The 25,089-nt window shown below is 47.0% G+C and overlaps 1 protein-coding gene across 2 annotated transcripts in view; it reads left to right on the top strand.

Annotated features, from left to right (window-relative positions):
- LOC138513667 (zinc finger CCCH-type antiviral protein 1-like) overlaps positions 1-25,089 on the top strand; it is a 406,876-nt gene that overhangs the window by 189,034 nt on the left and 192,753 nt on the right. For both annotated transcript variants that reach the window (XM_069628726.1, XM_069628727.1), the window contains exons 4-5: positions 2,141-4,141; positions 11,230-11,331. In XM_069628726.1, the coding sequence (XP_069484827.1) occupies positions 2,141-4,141; positions 11,230-11,331 (2,103 nt within the window). The remainder of the gene's footprint in view (positions 1-2,140; positions 4,142-11,229; positions 11,332-25,089) is intronic.

Below are 25,089 nucleotides of genomic sequence, written 5' to 3'. Positions count from 1 at the left end.
TGAGTGAAATTACCAGGGACTCTAGCCACTGCCCTGACCAATGTCTGACGAACGTCTGACAAACAGTTGTATTGCCCTGATCAAGATGGGCTCTGCCCTGTCGGCAGATTTCCCAGCAGGCCACTGAGCACCGCTCCCGAGCATGGTAGAGTGAACTTTGCGGAATCTCTTAGCCTGCCAACCAACCTGCTAAGCAAGGCAAAATGGGTGACTGCGTCCCCAAATTTCACGTAACTCTTTCTCTGATCCAGAGGTTCTTACCTCCCACAACACTTATCTGCTGTTTATTGTAATTGTCTGGAGTTTACAGACTGCCTAGCTCTTCTCCCTCCTCTGTCAACTCACAGATCCTTGTTTTGCTGCACATGGGATACAATGTATTGATGCGAGAGAGAGAGAGAGAGAGAGAGAGAGAGAGAGAGAGAGAGAGAGAGAGAGGGAGCGCATGCAGAGGCATTGTGTGCTAGTGAAATGGGACCTGTATGCAAGAAGCCAGTGGTGGGAGTACAGCATTGAATTTCTTTTAACAATACACCAGTACCTGCTTCTTACCATGCCAACTGTGCCTCTCACTCAATTTTCAAGTTAGCAAGACTCCACAGTCGCTATTACATACCTTTGACTGTGCAATTTAGCATTGCATTTACCCTTGGTCCAACATTGCCAGGGTGCAAATACTGGTTGGCTGGAACACATATTTTTACAGTGGCATTTTTGCCAAGTGCCAGTGTAACATGGACTGCACGACGGCTTAATTTACGTACTATGGGTCTTCAGATTGTGTCTTTCTCTCCTAGCCACCTTTTCCATTCTCCATTTCATTCTCGTTATTTTATGTGACTAGGCTTTTATTGTGCCAACTCACCACCTTAGTAGTTTCAGAGTGCCTAGGCTTGTCTGTGGAGTTACGTGCTGTGTCCCCGGCAAGGGTATCTGCGCCTGAGTTTGCTGAAGCAAACAGAATGTGCATGAGGAAGATAAGAGATTGGAAAAAGTGTGAAATAAATGCTCAAAACAAAGGAAGAGAAGTATGTTTTATGATCACATGCGTGAATGCCAGTCCTGTTAGGTGGCCATAGTTTTGCAAACAGAGGTGCATAAATCCCAAAGTGGTGCATTCATTGGGTTGCGTTTCCAAGGCAGATGTGGAGAATTGTAAGTTAGTACATAGCGTAATGTTGAATGCACGAGAGCGTGCACAGGCAATCCTGGACCCTTGGTGGCATCTTTGACCAGTCACCTTAATAGGGTTTACCCAATGCCAAACTACAGAATGGTAATTGTGGGACTGTCTGGCCTGAGCAAATGTTTCATAGTCAAGCATAGGCTGTGTATACAAGTGAATGTTGTTGGTAATGGAGTGTTCAAACTATTATGTTAACATTTAAAAACTCTGTGACCTTGAGGTTAGAAAAGTTATTATTAAGAGTGTGTTCCCTGACTTTGCATGCAAGAATTTGTTTTACTTTATAGTGAGACAGCCTGGTACCTTACTTGGCTTTAGGCTATCAAAATATAGTCATCTGTATTGCATAAATATACCGTGAGCTGCCTATGCAGGTTGTGTCCTTTAGACAGGGTGGAAGGCAGAGGTAGACGTGACAGGCAGGGCAGGCACTGAGAGCAGAGCAAGTGTCTTCTTACCTTCTGTATGCAGCGGCATGTCCTAATAGTTGTACACAATGAGGGTCTTTTTGTATGGAGATTTCTGCTTACTTGTACACTAATGCATAAGCAGTCCTCCCCATTCAATATCGATATTGCTTGTATATCTGGGGAGAAATAATGCCTTGAAATCCGTAGCAGTCCGGCGGCTCTGTTCATGTTTACACTTAAATATGCAACAATTGTGAATGCTGCACGCCTTTCTTTGCATGTCACACGGCATGTACATGGATTCATAAGGAATGGAGCAGGGCAATCAGTCTTTCTGATCTGTAGCCCCACCCTGTGACACACATCAATGAAAATCGCACCATGGGTAAAACATTGTGTAAAACATGTTATGCATGGTTGTTAAACAATATATGTGCACACCGCAACAATGAAAATGAGCCACGAATGTGTGAAGAATTGTTAGCAAGCGTTACGTGTTCAATGCACATGCTTACTTTTTTTCTATATCCTCTTTGCTCTACAGGAGAGGACATCTCGGTTGCTTGCCATGATATGCATCAGTCAGACACTTGTGATGTGCAAGAGTTGGGGGACCGATCCCCTTCTCCATCCAATGCAGGTGGCACAAAATCAGCGAGAAGTGCACCTCAACGGAGAGGCAAACCACATCTGGGTAACTCAGGGAGACCAAGGTTTACTAAAGCTGCCTCAGTGTACCCTAAAGCAAAGTACCATGATGAGGTTCAGCCGATAGAAACAAGGGAGGAGCAGAAATCTGGAACACCAACTATTCCCCCTAGTAGTTCCTCCACCGCAGCGCCCCGTACTAGGATCCGGCAGACGGATAATCAAGGTATTAAGAAATCAGTGGATCCAGGTGAGAATACACCAACTATGAACACATTAAAATATGCAAAAGACGAGCTCTTTGGTCAGAAACCACCAGTGTCATGGACCCAGTGGGCAGACAAATTGGATGAAATAATGTCTGTTAGTTCACCCCCTTCAATTAAAACAATGGATGCCAAATGCCCTTCGACTCAGTCTACAAATAATGTAGATGTGCAAGCATCCATGAGGTCACCTCCCCCCCTCACTGCAAATAACATGATGTCCAATAGGACAACACCAAAGGCTGATGGTCAACCAACAAACAAACCAGTGGTGCCAACATTGTTGGATGACTCTCCTACTCTGCCAACGTTTAATAAGTGCAAGTCTCCAGGACTTTTTGGCAGTTCTGAAGACGATGTCAAGCCACCTGCACACACATTAGTGGATTCCTCTCCCATGCCAAGAAGCAAGAAGTGCACAGCTGCAGCGCCTCTTGCCATCTCACCAGGTGATAGCGAGCAGGTGGTGAGAGCTTCAGTGGAACGGTCTCCTCCTATGCCAACATATAAATCATGTTTTGCTACAACAACTTTTGCTACTGAAGACAATACCAAGCACGATATACGGACATCGGTTGATGCTTCTACCAGCAATTCAGCTGTGCAAACATTGGTAGGTGCGTCTCCTTCCCTGACAACATACACAAAGGACACAACTGCAGGACTTCGTACATGTTCTATAGGTGACACTAAGCGAGCTGCAGGCACTTCACCGCCTATTCCTACAGTATACAACACAAACCCGGGGGAAGTAACTCATATCGGGACTGCGTCATCAATGCAAGCATCAGCGAAACGTCCTGCGACTCCTATTCCTACAGTATACAACACAAACCCGGGGGAAGTAACTCATATCGGGACTGCGTCATCAATGCAAGCATCAGCGAAACATCCTGCGACTCCTATTCCTACAGTATACAACACAAACCCGGGGGCAGTAACTCATATCGGGACTGCGTCATCAATGCAAGCATCAGCGAAACGTCCTGCGACTCCTATTCCTACAGTATACAACACAAACCCGGGGGCAGTAACTCATATCGGGACTGCATCATCAATGCAAGCATCAGTGAATCATCCTGCGACTCCTATTCCTACAGTATACAACACAAACACTGGGGCAGTAACTCATATCGGGACTGCGTCATCAATGCAAGCATCAGTGAAACGTCCTGCGACTCCTATTCCTATAGTATACAACACAAACACTGGGGCAGTAACTCATATCGGGACTGCGTCATCAATGCAAGCATCAGTGAATCGTCCTGCGACTCCTATTCCTACAGTATACAACACAAACCCGGGGGCAGTAACTCATATCGGGACTGCATCATCAATGCAGGCATCAACAAATCGTCCTGCGAGTCCTACCCCCACTAATAAAATCAGGTTTATACCCAATAGACCTCACTCTGTGACAATTCAGCCTGCAAACAGACCAAATGGGCCATCAACTGTGGGCCTTTCACCCACCTCTCCCAGTACTACGTTCACAGCAAACCCTGGAATCGCATCACAAACCAGGCGAGATGAAGGCCATTTTGTCCCGCATCATGCACCTCACTGGAGAGTAAATGAAATATATTCATTTGAAATGGAAGACATTTCTCCACCACTTCCTAGACGAAATGGTAAGAGTAATCTGCACTTTATTTTGTAATTTAAGAACTGTGCTTATTTCGTGGGGGTGTTTGCCTGGGCTGAGCTCTGGGACATATTTCTGAGCACCAGCACTTATTGTCTCAGACTTGGTTTGGCAACAATGTGGCATTTTGGCAACTTTGTTATTTCAACTGTCAGTCAATGATAGCCACACAACAAGCAACAATAGTGTGCATGGGTCATGTGCATCTGCATCCCGCACATCTGCTTGTTATTCATGAATCTGATGAGCCACGGTGCTGCTGTTTTGCTAGTTATCCATTTTCATGAATAATAGTGAGCGGGAAGGTGGGTGACATAGGTGGGCGCTCATGCAGGTCAGGCCTTTACACTGCTCCCATCAATAATCCCGATATTTGTGCTGCTTCGCTACAATACGAACTGTCAGCACTGCTGCAGCAGGGTGGATGGCATGGGTTTGACTTGGGGAGAAGCAAGGCAGCTAATTAGTTCTGTGGGCCAGCAGGCATGCACACACATATATGCCAGTGTTCATAGTATGGTTGGCACATGGCATTTCTGTCTATTGTGCATCTGTGCCTCTATAGGCAGGGGCACTCAGCGTGCACATGCATTGACATGATAAGCTGGGCACTGCATTTTCTCTTTTGGTACACAGCCAGCATGGGTGCACAAATATGCAGGGGCATACCAGGTTGCCGGTTTACTGAGTCTTAAAAGCACGCAGGCACATGGGTGTGATCAGTGCCACTCAGTCACCAGTGCTATTAGCTGGGCAGAGGGCCCAGTGGCACAGAGTGGACAACAACATCACAGCCACCAGCCATCAATCAGCATCGCCACCAAGTCAAGGCCACAAAAAAGCTCACTGTTAAGGGGGGGATGCCTGTGCACACTGCAGACATATAGAATAACTTGCTGTGATGTTTGGCAGGTTCATGAGTTCAGTTATTATTTTTGTATGCATGTGTCCATCAACGCCTCTTAGTATTATCATGGACTATGTTTGGTGTAAGAGGTACATTGGACAACCCTAGTATTGGTTCCTTATGTTACAAACACTGCATCATTTGTTTACAAGAAACATTACTCATTGAGCCTGTTAATGTAGAGGGCCATATGTCAATTTACTGAGTGTTCAAACTGTTAGGGAGTTTTGCAAAAGTCCAGCTGAGGTAGGACTTTAGAAGATTCACACTTGGGGCACAGGGCTCCAGTATAGGTCTGAACCACACAAATATGTTGGTAGCAATGGCTGAGCAGGCAGGTTTATCTTAGGAGGGAGGAAGGGTTCTAGGAAGGTACAAAGAACTTTGAGTATACAAATAGTCCAAAGAAACACTGACTCACTTAAAAATTATATAAACATAATGTTTTATTTTATATATACAGTAAGGCGAAGACAATTAATTCTTCAGTTGTTAGGGAGAATTCTCAGAAATGTGCTAATTCCCTCCACCTTAGAGACCCCCAGCAACTTTGCTGGATTTTGAGGACTTGATTTTTTTAACCTGGAGAGAGTGTGATCCTTTTTCCCACTCTCTCGTGTATTTTATTGTGATTTTGAACACTGTATTTGTTTTGGTTGTGGAGTCTGACAAACTGCATAGGCATAATCTTTTGCATTGTGTCACACAGCACCGTTAGTGCAGTGGCACCGGGAAGTCTTTCAGATTTCCCAAAGGTTTAAATACCTTCTCTTGGATAAACTATTGTTTCCAAGAACAGTAAAGTGAAATTGACTTTACTTACTATTGTAACTTTCTAGACCCAGCACACCCTATTTTACAATAGAGTGCTGGAGGGGTTACCTAGTATCCCCTCTGTCTAGTTTCTCATGTAACATTTTTTATGTTACCCTTTCCTCACTGAATGGCTGGTGGCAGTGGTTTTGTTTGAACTACCATAGTGTGCCTTTACCGCGGGCTGCGTTTGCAGCTACAGTAAAGCTCACACTGGAGCGATCTTTGTCAAAATGGCGCCCGGGCTTCTTTTTTCTCCATTTCTTTGTGGAATGGTCTTTCTTGAGATTTGTTCTGTGCGCCAACCAGGTTTGGTCTCTTTGTTCATTTCGCCTTGGGCGGGGTTCATGAGTGAAACCCGCCTCTGGCTCCAGAGTGTCTGGGGTAGGCAGGAAGTGAGAGAGGTGCCTGAAACTCCATGTGCTTAGTCTCCTAGGAGACCCAAATGCACTCTGTGCTGATTGGCTAGCTGACTGTCCGGCAAGGACAGCCACCCTGCTGGGTGACTGACAGCTGGGCTGGAATTAATGGGAGAGAACTGAATAAAAGACAAGTCTTTTGGCTTGGAAGGCAGAGTCGACCACTGGACGAAGGGACCAAAGAAGAACATGAAGAGGACGCCTGCTGCACCTCCTGGACTGTTGGTTTGCCCGGTGAAGCCCTGCTGCAGTGCCGAAACTCCAAGTGCGCATCGACAGAGAAGCCCCTGCATGGACGACTTCTCCCCTTGAGTTGGTGGGACCAATCAACTCCAAAGTAAGCCACCTGGACATCCATCTCGGAGCTGGTTCAATTTCCAAAGAGTTGCTGCTGGAAACCATATAGCCAGGGAGAGGAACACCAGATTATGTGCGTTGCTTTTAAGCTGGCCTAGAACTTTTGGAAGATCCTCCGGACTCCCACGAAGCAGGACTGACCAAGCCTGAGCCCCCTCAACAGAGTGTGGGAACCCAGAAGCAGGGAAAGTCCACCTCTACAGCCAGGAACTGCAGTGTTGCTATTTGCGGTAGACGCGAGGAGCTGAAACACTGAATAGCCACTGAAAGTGAAGTTTGCCGGTTGCGAGTTTTGACCGTCCCAGTGCATTGCAGGAGTCCCCCGACGACCTCCCTCTTGTCCCCACGACTGAGGCCCAGGAACAGTGAGAACTGCAGAGCTGTAGAGGAACAGCAGTCATCTGCTGCATCTTTTCTTCATTTCTAAGGTACTGTAAAAAGTATGAGAGAACTTACCTCTTACTTTAGAGTGCTTGTCACTTCTGCAATTCACAAGTCTAATCAGCTTGTGGCCCTAAATTTGATTCTTCTTTTCATCAAAGACGCCTAAGAACCTGTGCAAAGACTTTTCCATTTACTTACCAGAAGTGCTTCATCCTAAACAAGACTTATGCCCATTGACTTTGGCTTAGCCTATTGAACTGAATGACTCTTCTAGGAAAATCTAAAAGTACTTGCCTGCTTAAGAATATTTGTGGTCTCTTGTTGTTCTAATAACCTTTGCCTTTTAAGAGTATTCTAAATCCCAACAGTAAGATATTAATGTCCCCAGCACCCTCGTTATTGAAGTCACCTTTGGTTGTAGGTTGTGTCTGTAGACCATCCCAAAAGGGTCTTTACTGATTTAGAAACTCAGAGAGTACAGTATTGAAGTGTATTTGTGTGTTACTATTCTATTGCTCCCTTCTGAAGAAGGCTTTATAACTGACTGATAAATAAATTAATAATTCTTTATGCAAGAAACCTTGAGTGTAAGAGTTTATTTGAAAACTTGTCACTGTGAATCTCTGTGTAACTCCACTACAGCCACAATGTTGGCATTTAGAATCAGACTTAAGAGTTTGTCAAAGAGAAAGGTTATTAGGACAAAACAAGAGATCTCACAAATATTCTCAAAGCAGCTAAGTTCTTTTGTAAACCCCCAATGCAAAGTTAGTTGACCCCTTTCTGGAAGGAAGACCAAACACAATTACAGAGGGAAGAAGAGTCATTCAGGGAGCTAGGCTAAGCCAAAGTCAATTGAGCTGAACCACTTCTCAGAGATAGGTCAAAGTCTTGCACAATGTTTTAAAGGTCTTTGTAGAAAGAGAATTCAAAGTAGGGCCACAAGTTGTTTAGGCTTGTGAAGTAAAGAAGCTATCAGCAACTCTACAGAGCAAGCACAACAGGTCACACCAACAGAGAACAAGTGCAGTTACACAACAAGAAGTAAGTTCTCTTAGACTTTACAGTACCTTTAGGTTGAAGAAAGGTTCAGCAGATGGCTTCTGTTCCTGTGCAGCTCTGCAGATCCTGGTGTTCCTGGGCCTTAGTAGTGGGGACAAGAGGGAAGACTTCTGGGGACTCCTGCACTGCAATGGGACGGTCACTAACCGCAACCGGCAATCTTCAAACAAGTGGCACTTCGGTGTTTCAGCTGCTCGGTCTACCGCAAACAGCACCACTTTGGTTCCAGGCTGTCGAGATGGACTTTCCTTCCCTCTTGGGTCCATCACTCTGTTGGGGTGACTCAGGCTCGGTCAGACCTGCTTCCTGGGAGTCCGGAGGATCTTCCTGGAGCTCTTGGCCAGCTTAAAAGCAACACACACAATCTAGTGTTCCCCTCCCTGGTGTTTCAGTTTCCAGCAGCAGCTGTGTGGAAATTCAACCAGCTCTGAGAAGGATGTCCAGGTGGCTTACTTTGGAGTTGATTGGTCCCACCAACTCAAAGGGAGAAGTCGTCCTTGCAGGGGCTTCTCTGACGATACAATTTTGGAGTTTCAGCACAGCAGCAGGGCTTCACCGGGCAAACCAATGGTCCAGGAGTTGCAGTAGGCGTCCTCTTCAAGTTCATCTCCGGTTCCTTCGTACAATGGTCGACTCTGACCTCCAAGCCAAAAGCCTCGCCTTTTATGCAGGTTTCTCCCATTCATTCCAGCTCAGCTGTCAGTCACCCAGTAAGGTGACTGTCCTTGCCGGACAGTCAGCTGGCCAATCACCACAGAGTGCATTTGGGTTTCCTAGGAGACTAAGCACAGAGATTTCCGGGCGCCTCCCTCACTTCCTGCCCCCACCAGACACCCTGGAGCCAGAGGCAGACTTCACTCGTGAATCTCGCCAAAGGCAAAGCGAACAAAGGGACCAAACCTGGTTTGGCACGCAGAGTAAAAAAAGAAGACCGGGGCCATTTTGCAACGGCAGCCCATGGTAAAAGCACACCATGGTAGTTAAAAGTAAACCACTGCCACCAGCCATTCATCGAGGAACGGTAACATAATATTGTTATATGAGAAGCTAGACAAAGGGGATACTAAGTAACCCCTCCAGCACCCTATTGTATGATAGTGTGTGCTGGGTCTAGAAAGTTACAATGGTAAGTAAAGTCAATTTCACTTCACTGCTCTTGGAAACAGTAGTTTATCCAAGAGAAGGTATTTAAACCTTTGGGAAATCTGAAGTTGCTGTGTGACACAATGTAAAAGTTAATGCCTATGGAGTTTGTCAGACTCCACAACCAAAAGAAACACAGAGTTCAAAATCACATTTAAAATACACGAGAGAGTGGGAAAAAAGTGTCTCACTCTCTGCAGGTAAAAAATCAAGTCCTTAGAATCCAGCAAAGTTGCTGGGGGTCTCTAAGTTAGAGGGAATTAGCACATTTCTGAGAATTCTCCCTAACACTGCAAGCATCTCTGGACATCATCAGGATTCTTTTTCCAGTGGTAAACATTTCTTCAGCCTCAGTATCCATGCCTCTTATGCAGGAAGCCAGCTAATCAGCAGCCATGCACCATGCGTGCTTTGAGGGGTGGCTGTCCTTTCAGGACAGCCAGCCTCCCAGTTGGAAATGTTTCCAGGCAGGCACAGCAGAAGACAAAGACCAATAGAGTTTTGAAGTCCTCCCATGTTTCCTGTCTTCGCAGACACGTTGGCGACTTGGCAGGTTTCCAATGGAAACTCGCTGAAGACAAACGTCAATCAAGGACTTCCCGCAACCTGCACGGCAGAAGAAGGACCAAGCAAGGACACGCCATCTCGAATTGGCACAAAAAGAAAACTCTCACCATTTTGGGTCAATGGTGACACTTCTGTGCATTATCTTGTCACTGAAGCTAAAACCCTACAGGGGCAGTGAGAAAGGGGATACAGTGTAACCCCTCAGCACTCCCCATAAGGTGGGTTGTGCTGATCCCAGAATATAAAAGTTAGGAAGGATACAAAATATTCCCCTGCCATTGGGAACAGGAGTTCTTGCAAGGAAAATAACAGAAAAGAAAAAGGGAAGCCCAAAGGTCTCCCAGCAACACTGCACAGAGAGTGCTGTTTATTGCTAAACTCCATGACAGATGCCACAAAACATGGAGGAAGCATGGCTCCAAGAAAAAGGTATAAAAAGAAACATAAAACGTTCCCATAAACAGAGTAAACGAATGAGTGAGTGTGGAAAAAGGTTCCCACTCACTCGGGAGAACTGACAAAAAATCCAGTAGTCCAGCAAAAAGTGTTGGGGTACTCACAGGTGGAGGAGATTGCACATAAAAAGTGAAAATCTGCCTAACACAAACCATAGGGGAGAAATTCATGGGGACTGGACTATGTTTGCTGGCTTCCCTAGAGTGTTTTTCAACTATGGTGTCCTTGGTTGACTGTTTTGACCTCCAGCTGGTGAAATTAATGACAAAACAGGGTCTGTGCATATTGATTACTAATTGGTATTTATCCCCACTTTGTAAATGTTGCACTGTTTATTTTAAAGGCTTAATCAGGCAATTGTAAAGGTGTATGGAAGTCATGTAGGTATCGTTACCCTATTATTACTCCGTGTAGACTTTAATGCAAAAATTGGCACTGCAACTTCAAGTAATTCTTTTTATCCAATGGATGAGATTGTGACTGCTGTACAAAACCCATTACTTAAAGATCAATGTGTTGATAATGCGGGCACCAATCTCTTAAATAGTAGTTATGAATGGGGATTGGGTCTAGTAAATGGGTGCACCCTGTTTTATATACCTGCAGCCTATACTATTTTGGGCTCCTATGGTAAATCCACAATTGATTCTTTTGAATTGCACTGGGAAAGAATAGTAGATTTAACAATCGAGCATAACTGTGTTATTGATCATGAAACGATTGCTCTTACTTCATCTTTATGATTGACTAGAGAAAATGAACATCAACCTAACCTGCAAGGTAATCCCCAACCAACTTATTGAAATTAAGCAGAGGTCTGAGAACAGACAGTGTTGGTTATTGTAGCCTGTCTAAGATATAAACTGAAATATAACCTCATGCCAGTTTTTGTTTTGGGTAGTGGCAGGCCTTACCTCTTTGATTCCTCCATAAATGGTCTTTTCTGTGCTCATGTCTTTCTCCCAGTTTCCCGAAGTCATGTTCCACCAGTGAGGTCCCCTCGAGAAAATCGTGGTGACCCGAACGAGATCTGCTTCAATAACCTCTGGAAGTTCTGCAAGGACCAGCGTGAGTACTTAAATTGTGCCTATTTCCTCAATGTGGCGGAAAGAAGGGGAACCTGCCTCTGCCTTCCCGAGCCTCTTTGGCTTAGCTGCAATGGCTCTATTGCAACATGATGATTTGTCTACTCATTTTGAAAAGATGCAGGTACTCCAAATGTTATTTCATGCCTTTGCCAAACCTTCATTGCAAAGGAACAGGAGGTTGTGCCTTTTGTTGCACCCATGACCCACATGAGATGTGCAGCTGACAGCAGGATGGGATTGATAACATTGGCATGGCCGGTCTCCATTTTAGCTCTTTCCACTCCCTCTGTGTTCTCTTTTTGATTTGGCTGTGCTGTTTGTCATGTGTTACATTTGTATGAGGGTTCAAAATGTTTTGAGCTTCTGTATTGGGCAGAGCTCTCTGTCAAAGTTACGCAGATTGGCGTAGCCCCATTCGTAGTTGGGAACACGTTAAATAGCCAACCTGGTGTTTTCCTGGTGACCGGCCAAGGGTCTTCTTACAGCTTTTACTTATGCAAAGTTCATATTCACCATATTCTGCTTCTCTCTTCGTTCAATGTGGACTCTTCTTCTTGATTATAGGAGATCTGTTTGGAAAAGAATTACTTTTTGTTTGTTTGAAAAAATATTGAAAATCAGTTAATGCAAATACAATCTTTAATACATAATTGACTTTAAATGTTCACAAAAACAAATATTCTGTGAAAAAATATTTTCATTATTTTTTGACAACAAAATCAAAATATATAACAAAAATTCTAAACAGTCTATTACAAACAAATGCTGTAGAAGATGTGCTGTCTCATTTAGGAAATATGCACATACACTTATTATTATAATTATTATTATTATTATTATTATTATTATTATTATTATTATTATTTATATAACTTCAGAAACAGCAACAGTTGATGCGTTCCTTGCAGAGAGGTAAGAAAAACACAGTCTCCAAATGTGGGTCAGTAGAGTAAAATCCAATTAGGATCTGAAGTCTTTCCAATTCCTAAGAATTATTATTATTATTTCGTAGAATCTAAAATGCATACCCTTGGTAGACTGCTGACCTGAACTTTATTTAATGAACTCTGGGGGCATATGCATCTCCTTATCCAGAAAATTACAGACCCTTTAAAAGATTCAGAACAACACAAGAACAATACAAATTCTCAATTTTCAAGGAAGTAGTCACCATATTTAGCAAACTGACCACTTTCTTCAAACCTGGACACATGGGATACAACTGATGACCAGTAAGTAAACTGTTGAACCTGAGGTCACGTGATGTTCATCCGGGAGCGTGTCACTTCAATGCAGACATGTTCTCGCTGTTAAGGATTTTGTATCCCAATTTTCAAAATAATAAACAGGGTCATAGTGGTGTTCTCTGTGCAATGAAAGGGAGGCTTGACAATCGACTCTTCCCAAACAGTAAATTGGGAGGGGAGTATGGGTGTGTGAAAAGTGGTAGAGGAAAGATGGGTAGAGAAATAGTGACCCCGATTCGTTAACACGCTTGATGCTTTCATATGATTCTCATATAAATCACTCTCCTTCTAATTCACTTGTACAATGTTGCTCCATTTAATAATAGTTATCTCATCTGCCCATCCACTCCAATTGTTTAGCAATAATAGAAACAAGATATAACATGTGTTAAATGCTTTACGTTGGTGCAAGCTGGTGACAGCAGATCATTTTCTACCATATTTTATTATGTTTGCATTTTACCGCATAATGCCATTTAGAGTGCTACGAGATGTTTGCTTGTAGTTTGGCCATTTCAAGATTTGACCTTCTTTCTGCCCTCTTGAGTCCAGAATGTCCCTGTTTGGAAAGCCCTTTTCCAAGCAAAGCCTCTGCTTTGCCTGGCAAAATGGTGGTGTGTGAGTGTCGCTCGATGTGGGTGCTGGGTCTGTCTGGCCCCAGCCTACATCCAAGCCCAAGTGTGTCTGTTGCTGGACAGATGTGTTGGCCAGAGGCTGTCTATGATTGCAAAGCCACGGCCAGTTTGAATGGTGCAAATCCTTACCACTGGTTGATTAGGGGGAGAATGCAGTCCAGATAGATAAAAGGAGGTCTCCTGCAATGATTGGATAGATCATCATTGGAGCCAAGACCCCTACAAAGAGATGCAGCCCACTGACGACACAAGGATGGTCGTTTCAGCTGACCAGCATCGCCTCCAGCTATGTCCCGGGGGATCCTTGCTCCTCTCTCCCTGTCTCCCTGTGCTTCGACCCCAGGAATGATTGGAAAATCCTGTGCCGACTTCTGCTTTAGGATACATCCCTGCTGAGCCATCAGAGGTGTCCTGGAACACCCAGTGGACTGACAATCTCTGTCCTCGGCTAGCTCATTGCAGCTGTCACCATTGTATGTTCATCCTTTGAACTCTTCAACTTGTGAACAAGACGTCTGCTCCTGCAGTTTCAACCTTGTTGACCAAAGAGATGTTGTGCAGGGCCTTCTCCTTTGTTTGCACTACGAGTATAGCCTGTCACCACCTGACAGTGGTGAATGCTGCTGAATCCTACCTTCTTCATGTCCTGGAGGCCCACTAGCTTGCCTGATCTGGGAATGTCTTCACCTTGTCATGCCAAGGGTGTCCAGTTGTCTGGTTTTCAGAATTGTCTCGCAACAGCCCAGAATTGCCAACAAGCTGGACCCAATCCTGACTCCGAAAGTGACCTCTGCACTCACTGCCCCTGAAACTTCCCCGATCAGACAAAGACTAGAAATAAGTGGGCCCAGTGGATTCAGGAACCCCTGAAGTGGTTGCTGAAGAAATCAGAGTAAACGAGATGAATTTACATACCTATGTCTACCCCCTCCTCCTGCCATAGTGCTGTATGGGCATAACGTCCTCACACCCCTTGGGCTTTGTGATGAATCCAATGGAGTCATCACTGATTCCATGGTGGTAACCTCCTCCCATGTGGCCAGGGGACGGCATTCACTAGCTGATCCTGAGCCTGGGGGCAGCAGTATGAGGGAGGATCACATGGAAGGAGACAGCCTGCGGGGAGATTACAAGGCTCCACCGGGTGAGACATGGTATCCTCCATATTCCCTTAAGAATAACCTCCCCATGTCCAAAACCCTCATGGCCTATTGCTATGTTTCCACTCCTCAAAGTGCTGCAACGAGGAGTACTTGATGATCACTCCCAATGAGAACCACTGTCAGCAGTCTAGACCATCCTCAAATATTATTGCCGAGAGCCAATATAAAAAGAAAGAAAGACTCAGGAAGTGTGAGAGAGGCCCTCCCTGGAGGACCTGGCTGCAGGAATCCTATATTGCAGAGAAGGGCTTTGGACTGCTAAGCGAGAAGAAGGAAGGGGGATCCGAACTGCAGTGGGGAGCTAGGAAGCCCTTGAGGAGCATAGGAGACCAGCCTACCCCTTCAGAAGAAAGGGGAACACTGTTTGGCGCTGCCCGCTACGCGGCTCTTCCCACCACTCACTCTGGAGCCCCCTTGTACGCTCTTACTTACCTCACGGGGGTTGGCCTTTGAGCATCCTCCTTCCATGGCAGGGTCCTGGCGTCTCTATCTGTGTTGGCAGTTTGCTCCGCCTTACAGTACGGGGTCACAGCGGTTCCTGGATGGGTCTGTTGTGGGCTCACCGCACATGCACTGATTCCCCTACTATTCGTTCCGTGCATACACAGTCTTTCAGGCCCTGGGCAATGGCAGCTTGCGTTGCAAGTCTCGTTATGGTGATGTCATCATATTTGTATTTGTATTTTGAATTTTTGCATTTATATAAGCACACATGACGGACTAAACCATATAGAAGTGCAGATGGAACAATATATTTGCAAGATGGAGAACCAATCACATGCCGGAGGCGCATGCAAGAAAGGAAAAAACGACTGATTATATCTAAACAAAAATGTCTTCAAGGCCTTACGAAACTGGTGCAATGATTGCACGGTTCTAATTTCTAGGGGAATAGAGTTCCAAAGACTTGGACCAAAAACTGCAAATCGTCTTTCACCCCTTGTCCTGTAGGTTGAATGGGGGAGAGACAGAAGGAAACAGTTTCTGGATCTTAGAGATCTTATCAGCGGATAATATTGAATTTTATCTTTCAAATATGATGGAGCAAGCCCATTCCACCATTTGTAGATAAAACAGGCTACTTTAAAGTTAATACGTTCTTCCACTGGTAACCAGTGTAAATGAGTCCGGGGAAGCACAGTGCATCGCATACTCGTGCTTCACCCCAGACTCTGATTCTCGCTCCTTGTTGCCTTGCTTCCTGAAGCCTTGCTCCTGCTCTCTGTGCCCTGACCTCTTTTGCCTTGGCCCTTCTTGTCTGCTACTTCCCCCTTCCCCGCCTACCTGTGGCCTGCCATCTTGCCCCTTCCTTGTGCAGCCTGCTCCCTTCCTCCTTTTCTGCCTTGCTTACATTCTCCTTGTGCTACTGGTGTTGCTCCCATGCCATCCGGCTACTGTCTTCTGCTAAACCTACCGGACCTTTGGATCTACCATCATCCAGTCTGACCAAGACCCCTGGACTCATCCAATCGACCGGACCCTTGGACTTATCACCATCAGCCTTCCCTGTCAGTGCTTGCACTGTTTCTGTGCCATGTAAATCTGGGAAGTGCTGTCCTGTGGTTTGGTGAACTGATCCAGTATCCCCTAATCACATTCTAGTGCGTCTTGGGTTGGTTTCTCGCGTCACACTACCTACAGATCCCGAGGCAGTCTGGCGTCAACTCCACCGTCACCAGGAACATCAGGTACTAAGCGCCAGTGCGACGCTCTGCTTAACAGATTAAGACGCCTATTCTCTGGCACTGACATGGAACCTGATCAGGAAATACAGGAAGAGCTCCGAGCCCTCTGTCAGGAAATGTCGGCTCTTTGTTAGGAAAACATTGCCTTACGCCAACTGGTGGTTACTCAGGGGCTTCTGCCGCACCTCAAGCCGAAGCAGCCCTGGTGCATACGTCTCCTATGAAGTTCAATAGGGATCCTCAGCGTTTGGCAGAATTCTGTAACCACTGCAAGTTCCATTTTTGTTTCGGCCCAGTTCACTCAAGAGAAGGCCAAGATCGGATACATCCTTGGGAAACTGACTGGAAACGCTTTGGCCTGGGCTGCCCCCTATGTCGCTACTAGCAGTCCTATTCTGGAGGACTTCGCTGTATTCGAACAGACCTTTATGGAGGTATTCCAGTCTCCTAATTTGGCCGCCACAGCTCAGAACCAGCTGATTGAGATACGTCAGGGTGGAAGCCACATCATATCCTATCTGAGTTGGTTTAAACAATTGGCAGCGGATTCTCAGTGGTCGGAAATAACCCAGAAGACTCTATTCCACCAGGGATTGAGAGACGAATATCAGGACAAACTACTACATATTCCTGAACCTGGAACCTTGGCTGCTCTCATCGGAAAAGTGTTGAAGTTTGATCATCGTTTGACGGAAAGTGGAGGAAGAGAAGGGGAACCGAGCGCTTGTACTCAAGACCCCATGTCCATCTAGTCACTCCGGTTGTTTCTGTAGAGCCACCTCCAGAACCTACGCAATTAGGTGCCCTACGTTGTCCGTTATCTGAATCGGAAAATCAACACCGGCGTGTCAATCGCCTTTGCCTGTATTGTGGAGCATCTGGTAATTTTGTGGGTACTTGCCTACTTCGTCTTCCCAAGCGTTCGGAAAACTAGGCGGCTTGTCGTCAGATAAGAAGGCAACGACAAGCCCACACTCTGCCCCAGCCGTTCTTCCTGTGGTACCCATGCAGTACCTCTGCTTGTTCTAAGCATCCTGATCAATTGGGGCGATCGCCATGAGGAAACTACGGCATTGCTTGATTGTGGGGCATCCGGAAATTACATTGACGCAGCCTTTGTTTCCCCGGTAAGGATCCCAGTGTTTCAGAAGGAGGTCGCTGCCCAGTGACATTACTAGACCCAGTGTCATTGAGAATGCGCTAGTGCATGGGAGAGGGGGAGGGGAATAGTGCATGGAAGGGGGAGAAGTGGAAAGTGCGAAGCAGAGAAGAAACAGATAAATAATAATAAATAAATAAATAAATAAATAAATAAATAAATAATAAAGGCAACAAACAGTGGTAGTGCAGCCAGCAATTTGCAAGTGCTAGGTTTAAGGTAGCAGACAGGGTAGGTCTGATAAGTGCAGGAAGCAAAAATGGGGGGGCTGTATGGGCACAGATACAGACTCCAGTGCAAAGGGTGGAGCGGAGGCAGTGCGGGAGCGTGGCAGGGTGTGCAGGTACCTGGACCCAGAGGACAGAGGGTGGCCAGGTGCACGGTGCCAAGAGAGAACAGATCAGCAGTGGAGAGGGGGATGGAAGGCAGAAGAAAACAGGAAGGTCTTGAGGTGCTTCCGGAACCGGAGATGGTTCTCCTCAAGTTTTAGAGTGGCAGGGTGGCTGTTTCAGAGGGAGGCCGCAGCCGAAGACAGCGATCTACCCCCAGCTCCTTTCTTTGAAAAACGGCTGACCCTGAGGGAGTTCGAAGTAGAGGAGCGAAGAGCTCGAGACGGGAGGTATTTGCGGAGGGATAGCGGAAGGTATTTTGGACCCAGGCCCCAGAAAGCCTTGTGGACAATGAAGAGGGTTTTGAATTTAATCCTTGCATCCACTGGGAGCCAATGGAGAGATTTCCGAGCTGGAGAGATACGATCCCAGGGCTTGAGGCCAAGGACAAGTCTGGCAGTCCTGTTCTGGATGAGCTGCAGAGGGCGGAGAGTAGGGGCAGGTAGATTTAGAAAGAGGCTGTTACAATAGTCCAACCTAGAGAGAACCAGAGCTTGGGATACCATGAGCTTCTGGGGGAAGGAGAGGAAAGGCAGAGTACCTCTGAGGAGGTGCAGTAGGAAGTTTGACTTTTAGAGACCTCAGAGATGTGGGCGGAGAAGGAAAGGGTGGAGTCAAAGATGATACTGAGGTTCTTAGCCTCGCAGGTGGGGGTAGGAGGAGGGCCAAGGGAAGCCAGCAAGAAAGTAAGGGGAAAGGATGGTGAAGGTGTGCCAATGAGGCGGATCTCCGTCTTGCTGGCATTCAGACAAAGATCATTGGTGGCACACCAATCTTGAATGGCAGTTAGGCAATCAGAGATGAGAGAGGGAGAGGAGGTGGCCGAAGTCAGCCTGAAAATGAGTTGTGTCGTCAGTGTAGCACTGGAAATTTGAGCAGAAAATTGCAATGGAGTGGGCAAGAGTTGCCAGGTATTGGTTGAAAAGCCAGGGTGAACCTTGAACCATAATTATATCAAGAATGTTTTTTCACTAACATAGTGTGTGGACATTCCTTTTTGGGTGCTTGGGGACTACACTGTACTTACGAACCAGCCCACATCACCTCCTGAGAGCTTAAGCCTTGATTGCTCGTCCACGATACCAAATAGAGAATCTTGGCTGCGGTCCACTGTGCCTCTCTTCTGCCATATAGAGAGCAGGAGTATAGATACCCCCTCCAATCTTTACACTGGTGGCAGCAGTGGGATGCTTATGGTTTTAAGAATCAGTGTGTTGGTCACTTACAAAATATCCACACTTCGTTAAACCGAGGTTTAGTTGTGTACAAGATAACTACATTATAAGCAATGAAATCTACTGCAAATGGTAAATTGACTTGGATGAGCTTAGAGGCTCTCCAGAGTACTTGTGAAGCCAGGCAGTTAGACTTTGAGTCTAGGGCTGAGCTGATAGCTGCCCTGGTGGACTACCAGACCGATTGTGAAACTCTTGAACGGGGGGATGTAACCAATGTGGACCCTGCCTCTGGGGGTGTTGTAGAATCTGTTTCTGGGAATGCCACCATTCCTACTGCCTCTGTTCAGACCTCGAGCAATGTTTCTTCAGGGAATTCCTTGGAACTTGAGTTATTAAGGATGAAGTTAGCCTTTGAATACAAAAAGTTGGAAACTGAAGCTGAACTTACGAAAGAGGAGTTGGCACAGAAAGTGATCATTAAAGCCAGGGATCTGGAACTAAAGGATAGGGATCTTGAACTTAAGACCAAGGACACATAATGTCAGCGAATCCAGCTAGAGAAAGCTAGATTGGAGACTTCAGCTAAACCAGTTGAGAGTGTCAGGTCCCCAGTCACCAAGTTTATCAAAGATTTGTTTGGTGTGTATGTGGAGGGTTCTGATATCCTCCAGTGGATTGAAGTGTTTGAAATGGCTTGTGCAATTCATGATGTTGATAAAACAGATTGGGCTAAGTGTTTGTTAAGCAGAGTGCCTCAGACTGGATGTGACTGAATTCTGAAACTGAGTGTGGAAGAAAGGGGTCAGTATGAGTGCATGAAGTCTGCTTTGATTGGCAAGTTTGGCAAGACACCTACCCAATATCCTAAAATGTTCAGGGATTTTAAGAATGTGTCTTGGATTGACTGGGTGAGTGCTTGCACATATGAACATGATGCGGTGGATTGATGGCTAAAAAGTGAAAACGTTTGTTGAATTGTCCCACCTTTTGTTTTTTGAGCATTTTTCGGAAGCCTGTTCACCAGAGCTGCGTCAGTATGTTGCTGACCAGAACATTTTAGATCCCTTTAAGCTGGCCAGGCTGGCTGACATGTGGGTCTCCCACAGGGTGTCCCCTAAGGACTCCAGTGGGAAGGACAAGGACAAAGAAAAGGGGACCTCTCAGAAAGCTGAGGAGTCCCAGAAGCAATCACAGCTGAATAAGCTAAAACCTTCCTCTCCTAAGACCCAAAAACCTAGTGGAGATAAGTCCTACGTGGGTGGGAGTAAGAGTAGTGGTCCACCTGCTGCAAAGCAGGCTCTCAGTGGTTCCAGTACCGTACCCCGGAATTCAGGCACTTGTTGGGACTGTGGGGCTCTGGATCACCGAAAGGGTGGCCCCAAGTGTAAAGGTAAGGCACTTGGAGTCCAGGCTGTCAGCCTGGGCTACCCTTACCCCATGCTTGAGGTGGAGGCCACTGTCCTCCGCTCCTTTACACAGATCACATTTAGTGCTCCTGTAGAGATTTCCCTAGTGTCTCTTGGGACCAGTACGCAGAAGTACTGGTGACAATCCCACAGAACACCCGTAGGTTTTTTAGAAGTGTCCTCTTGAATGGCCAGCCTTCTACTGGCTTGAGAGACACTGGGGTGAGCATGAAAGTGGTGGACAGGATCCTGCTCAAGCCAGAGGACTATGTAGGTGCTCCCCTGAGAACTATCAGGTTAGATGGTGCGCCTCCCCATTATCGCCTGTAGCCTTAGTCAACATTACGATTGGAGACAAGACAGCAAAGCTTCCTTTCCTGGTTCAGGACAATGTACCTGCTAACATTTTGTTAGGAAATGATTTGATGGAAATGGGGATGATCACGGATGGTCTAAGCATGGCTGCTGCGGCGGTCACCCGATCACAGGTCACACCGGGTCCGGCTGCAAGTTCGATACCCATCGCCGACGGGGAAACCCAAGGCATGAAAAAGGAGGAGCAAGAAGGCTGACTCTGCGAAAGGGACCCCTTCTCTTCCTGCTGCTCCTGCAGCACCCATTGGGATTCATGGTCCAGACTGGCTGAATCCAGTGGTAAACCCAAACTCAACTCCTGAGGAAGAAGAGGCAGAAGACCCTCCTGTGGGAGAGGTACTCAACCCAGAGGACCACCCCGACCTTCAATGCCTGTTGGCTGAAGGGGGACCCTCCCGGGCAGACTTCTGTAAGGGTCAGAGAGAGTGACACTCTCTCGAGGGCCTGAGGAAACAGGCCCTGGTCCAGGCACAAGAAGTGCCTAGGACCTTCTGGATTTATTGGGAGGGTGAGCTCCTTGTTAGTGAGCCCACTAAGCCTGAACCTGCTGCCCTCAAGAGGTTGGTGGTACCCCAGGTTTACAGGCCCTTCCTACTGCAGTTGGCCCATGAGGTGCCCTTAGCTGGTCACCTTGGGACCAAGAAGACAAAGCAAAGGCTCTCTGCCCATTTCTACTGGCCCTGGATGGAAGCAGAAGTGGAATGCCACTGCAGGAACTGCACAACTTGTCAGTTATCTGCCAAGACTGGAGGCAGTGTCATTGCCCCACTACAGCCGTTGCCAGTGGTTGGCACACCATTTGAGAGGGTGGGCATCGACATTGTCGGTCCCCTTGGCCCTCCCACTTCAGGTGGACATCGGTTCATCCTGGTCTTGGTTGATCATGCCACCAGGTACCCTGAGGCTATACCCCTTCGGACTATTACTGCCAAGGTGGTTGCCAGGGCCCTGCTGGGCATTTTTACCCATGTTGGATTCCTAAAGAGGTTGTCTCTGACAGAGGATCCAACTTCATGTCGAGTTACATGAAAACCATGTGGAAAGAGTGTGGGGTAACCTACAAGTTCTCCACCACTTACCATCCCCAGACCAATGGTATAGACGAGAGATTTAATAAAACTCTCATGGGCATGCTAGGTGCTTTGGAGGAGCCCCTAATGAGGAAATGGGATCTCCTCCTACCATGCCTTCTGTTTGCTTACAGAGAGGTACTTCAAGAGGGTGTTGGTTTCAGCCCCTTTGGTTACTCTTTGGCCATCCAGTGAGGGGGGCCCTTACCTTGATCAGAGAAGGTTTGGAAGCCACCCCTCTAGGTCCTGCCAAGCAAGTGAGGGACTACGTGTTAGGCTTCAAACAGAGGATGAAACAGATGATGGATCAGGGGACAGCGAATCTCAAGGCCAGCCAGAAATTAATTACTGGCATGACCTTAAAGCCTCACAAGCGGATTGGACTCCAGGGCAGGAAATCCTTGTGATCCACCCTACTAAGCCTAGAGCTTTGGCTGACAAATGGACTGGACCCTTCAGGATCATCTCAAGATGGGCAAAGTCAATTATCTGGTTGACATGGGAGTCCCTGGGGTAACCCCTCACGTATTCCACGTCAACAGGCTCAACCCTTTCCACAGACGAGCAGAAGTCTCATGTCTCTAGAGGATGAGAGTGAGCCCCTTCCTGATTGGCTGCATAGCAACCCTCAGGATGGCTCAGTGGAGGGAGTGCATCTCTCTCCAGATTTGACGACAGAGCAGCAGAGGGCCTGCAGGGCTTTGCTCCGGCAGTATGCCTCTCTGTTCTCACTGATGCCAGGCCTTAAACCGTGGTGGAGGCACGAAATTGACACTGGTAACAGTGTGCCTGTCAAAAGCAGGTGCTACCATATGTCAGATACAGTTAATAACCACATCCAGGCTGAGGTCGCCAAGATGTTGGATCTGAGTGTTATTGAACCCTCAACCAGTCCCTGGTCCAGTCCAGTGGTCCTTGTCCCCAAGGCAAGGCTATTGGCAAATAGCTCTGATGGACCATGCCAAGGAAAAGACTGCATTCTCAACACCTGAGGGGCTCTACCAGTTTAGAGTCATGCCTTTTGGGTTGAAAAATGCATCTGCCACTTTCCAACCTTTAGTCAACCATGCACGCAGTGGGCTGGAGGGCTTTTGTGTGGCTTACTTAGATGACATTGCCGTCTACAGTTCCACTTGGGAGGAGCATTTGACTCACTTGGATAAAGTGTTGCAGGCCTTGAAAAGAGCTAACCTCACTATCAAGGCCACCAAGTGCCAGATAGCTCAAGGGAAAGTCACGTATCTTGGTCATGATGTGGGAGGGGGTCAACTCCAACCTCTCCCCAGTAAAGTACAGAATGTACATGACTGGGAGACTCCCACTACTCAAACCCAGGTGAGAGCCTTTTTGGGCCTTACTGGGTATTATTGCAACTTCATGGCAGACTATGGAACCATAGCTGCACCTCTGACAGCTCTGACTTCACCCAAACAACCAAGGAAGGTTAATTGGACTGAAGACTGTATGAGGGCCTTTGAAGGCTTGAAGTAAAGTCTGTGTAGAGCACCTGTGTTATGTGCACCTGACTACAGCAAACCCTTTATCGTCCAGACGAATGCCTGCGACACCGGAATGGGAGCTGTCTTGTCCCAGTTAGATGACAAAGGGTGGGAACATCCAATCATATTTATCAGTAGACAACTCAAGGGTAGAGAACTTTGGTGGGCTACTGTTGAAAAGGAATGTTTCAGTATAGTTTGGAGCCTTAGGCGTTTTAGGCCCTACCTTACAGGGTCTACCTTCCAGGTCCAAACAGACCATAAGCTCTTAAATTGGGTTATGCAGATGAAGGTGAGAACCGGAAACTGCTCAGGTGGTCCATTAGCCTGCAAGGGCTAGACTTCACCATAGAGCATTGGCCATGGAAGAGTCATGATAATGCAGATGGCCTTTCCAGAAGGTATGTTGACCGTCTGGATGAGGGTGTCTATCTCATGGGAGATTAGGCACTCTAACCTCAGTCTGGGTGGCGGGGGCGACTGTGATGCTGGAAATGCATTGGAGGGACAGGGCCTCCATATTCTTGTCCTTTATTGCCTTTATTGCTTTATCATGTATGTTGTTTCTTGTTTTCCGCACAGGAGTTCATGTGGGACTCCTGGCAGTGCTGCTCGTCCTCTTTTTGGTCGTGGTGAACAGACCCTTGGGATACCCTTATGGCACCCATGGGTGGGAGTACGACCCTGTACTCCTAGTGTATGTTTTTGGGCGCCTGTGTGTGGCCCACAGAGCAGGGTATGGGCTGGTGGCAGCTCCATACTGACTTTGACAGGTGCTCTGAGTAGCCTCCATTTTGGGATACCCAGGCCCTGTCCTTGGAATCAGTTGATTCCTGATAGGAAAAAAGATGGCCCCTGTGGCCTCTTGCTTTCTATTGCCTGTTACCTTGTATTCCTGAAGTCCCGGGAAGCCTTGACTCTGTCCCTTCCCCCTGACTAGCTGTTGGGTGGAAGTTCCATATATAGGGCCTGATCACGACTTTGGCGGTATTACCGCCGGCGGTATTAGCCCTACCGCCGAACTCCCCGGCGCTAATAGCGCCGGATCACGATTTCGACGGTAATGTAATTCCCCATTCCCCATTGAGCCCATTCGGGAATGCCCCATTCCCCATTGTGCTCAATGGGGAAAATTTGCGCTCTTACTGCCGGCGGATTTCCCGCCGGCGGTAATAGCGTGAATTCTCGGCGGATTTCCCCCCAGCTCAGAGCTAGGGCGAAATCCGCTGAAGTCCTGATTTGGCGGACCCTTAAATCCGGCGGTAATAGCGCGACCGCCGGATTTAAGGGTTACCGCCAAAGTCATGATCAGGTCCATGGTGTTGTGGGGAAGTCCAGGCCAGACTGGCTGGAGCCTTCCCAATGACTGTATGTTGTGGGTACGCCCATGGGGTGGGACCTGGGTGAATGGAGTGTGTGACAAATACGCATTTCACATTGTGGGTGTCTAGTATCTGGTGTTTGACACAATGACTGAGACAGCCCTGCCCGATACTGGTATGAATGCAGTGTGTAGTGTTGAATGGTGTGGTACTTGTCCGAATCCACATTCCGTGTAGTGAGTGTCTGGATGGAGAAGAAAGGCCTGAATGCAATGTGCGCCTGATTGGCTGACTGAATGCCTGAATGCCCTTCTGTGTGATTGGTTGCCTGAGTGTGACCCAGCAGAGTGAATGGGAGATCAACAGTATATCTGTGGGTCTCTCACTGCTAGACATCGTTCAGAAGCTGAAGTAGAAACTGACATTGAAACTGATGCTTAACTTTGAAGCGCACTGGAAGAAGAAGAACTGCTGCTGCTGTCCTTCACTAATCTGAAAGCTGCTGTGCCTTCAAGGAACTGATCCAAGAGAGGACCTGGCTAGGAGACCTCTCCCTGGGCTACGAGGGACCATCATGCACCAGCTGATCTTTGCCAAAACTCCCTGGTAG

This window comes from Ambystoma mexicanum, chromosome 12, assembly GCF_040938575.1.
Source record: "Ambystoma mexicanum isolate Mex_15411 chromosome 12, UKY_AmexF1_1, whole genome shotgun sequence".
Taxonomy (NCBI): Eukaryota; Metazoa; Chordata; class Amphibia; order Caudata; family Ambystomatidae; genus Ambystoma; species Ambystoma mexicanum.
Note: the sequence above shows the minus strand (reverse complement) of the source record. Positions and strands in the feature narration are given on the sequence as shown.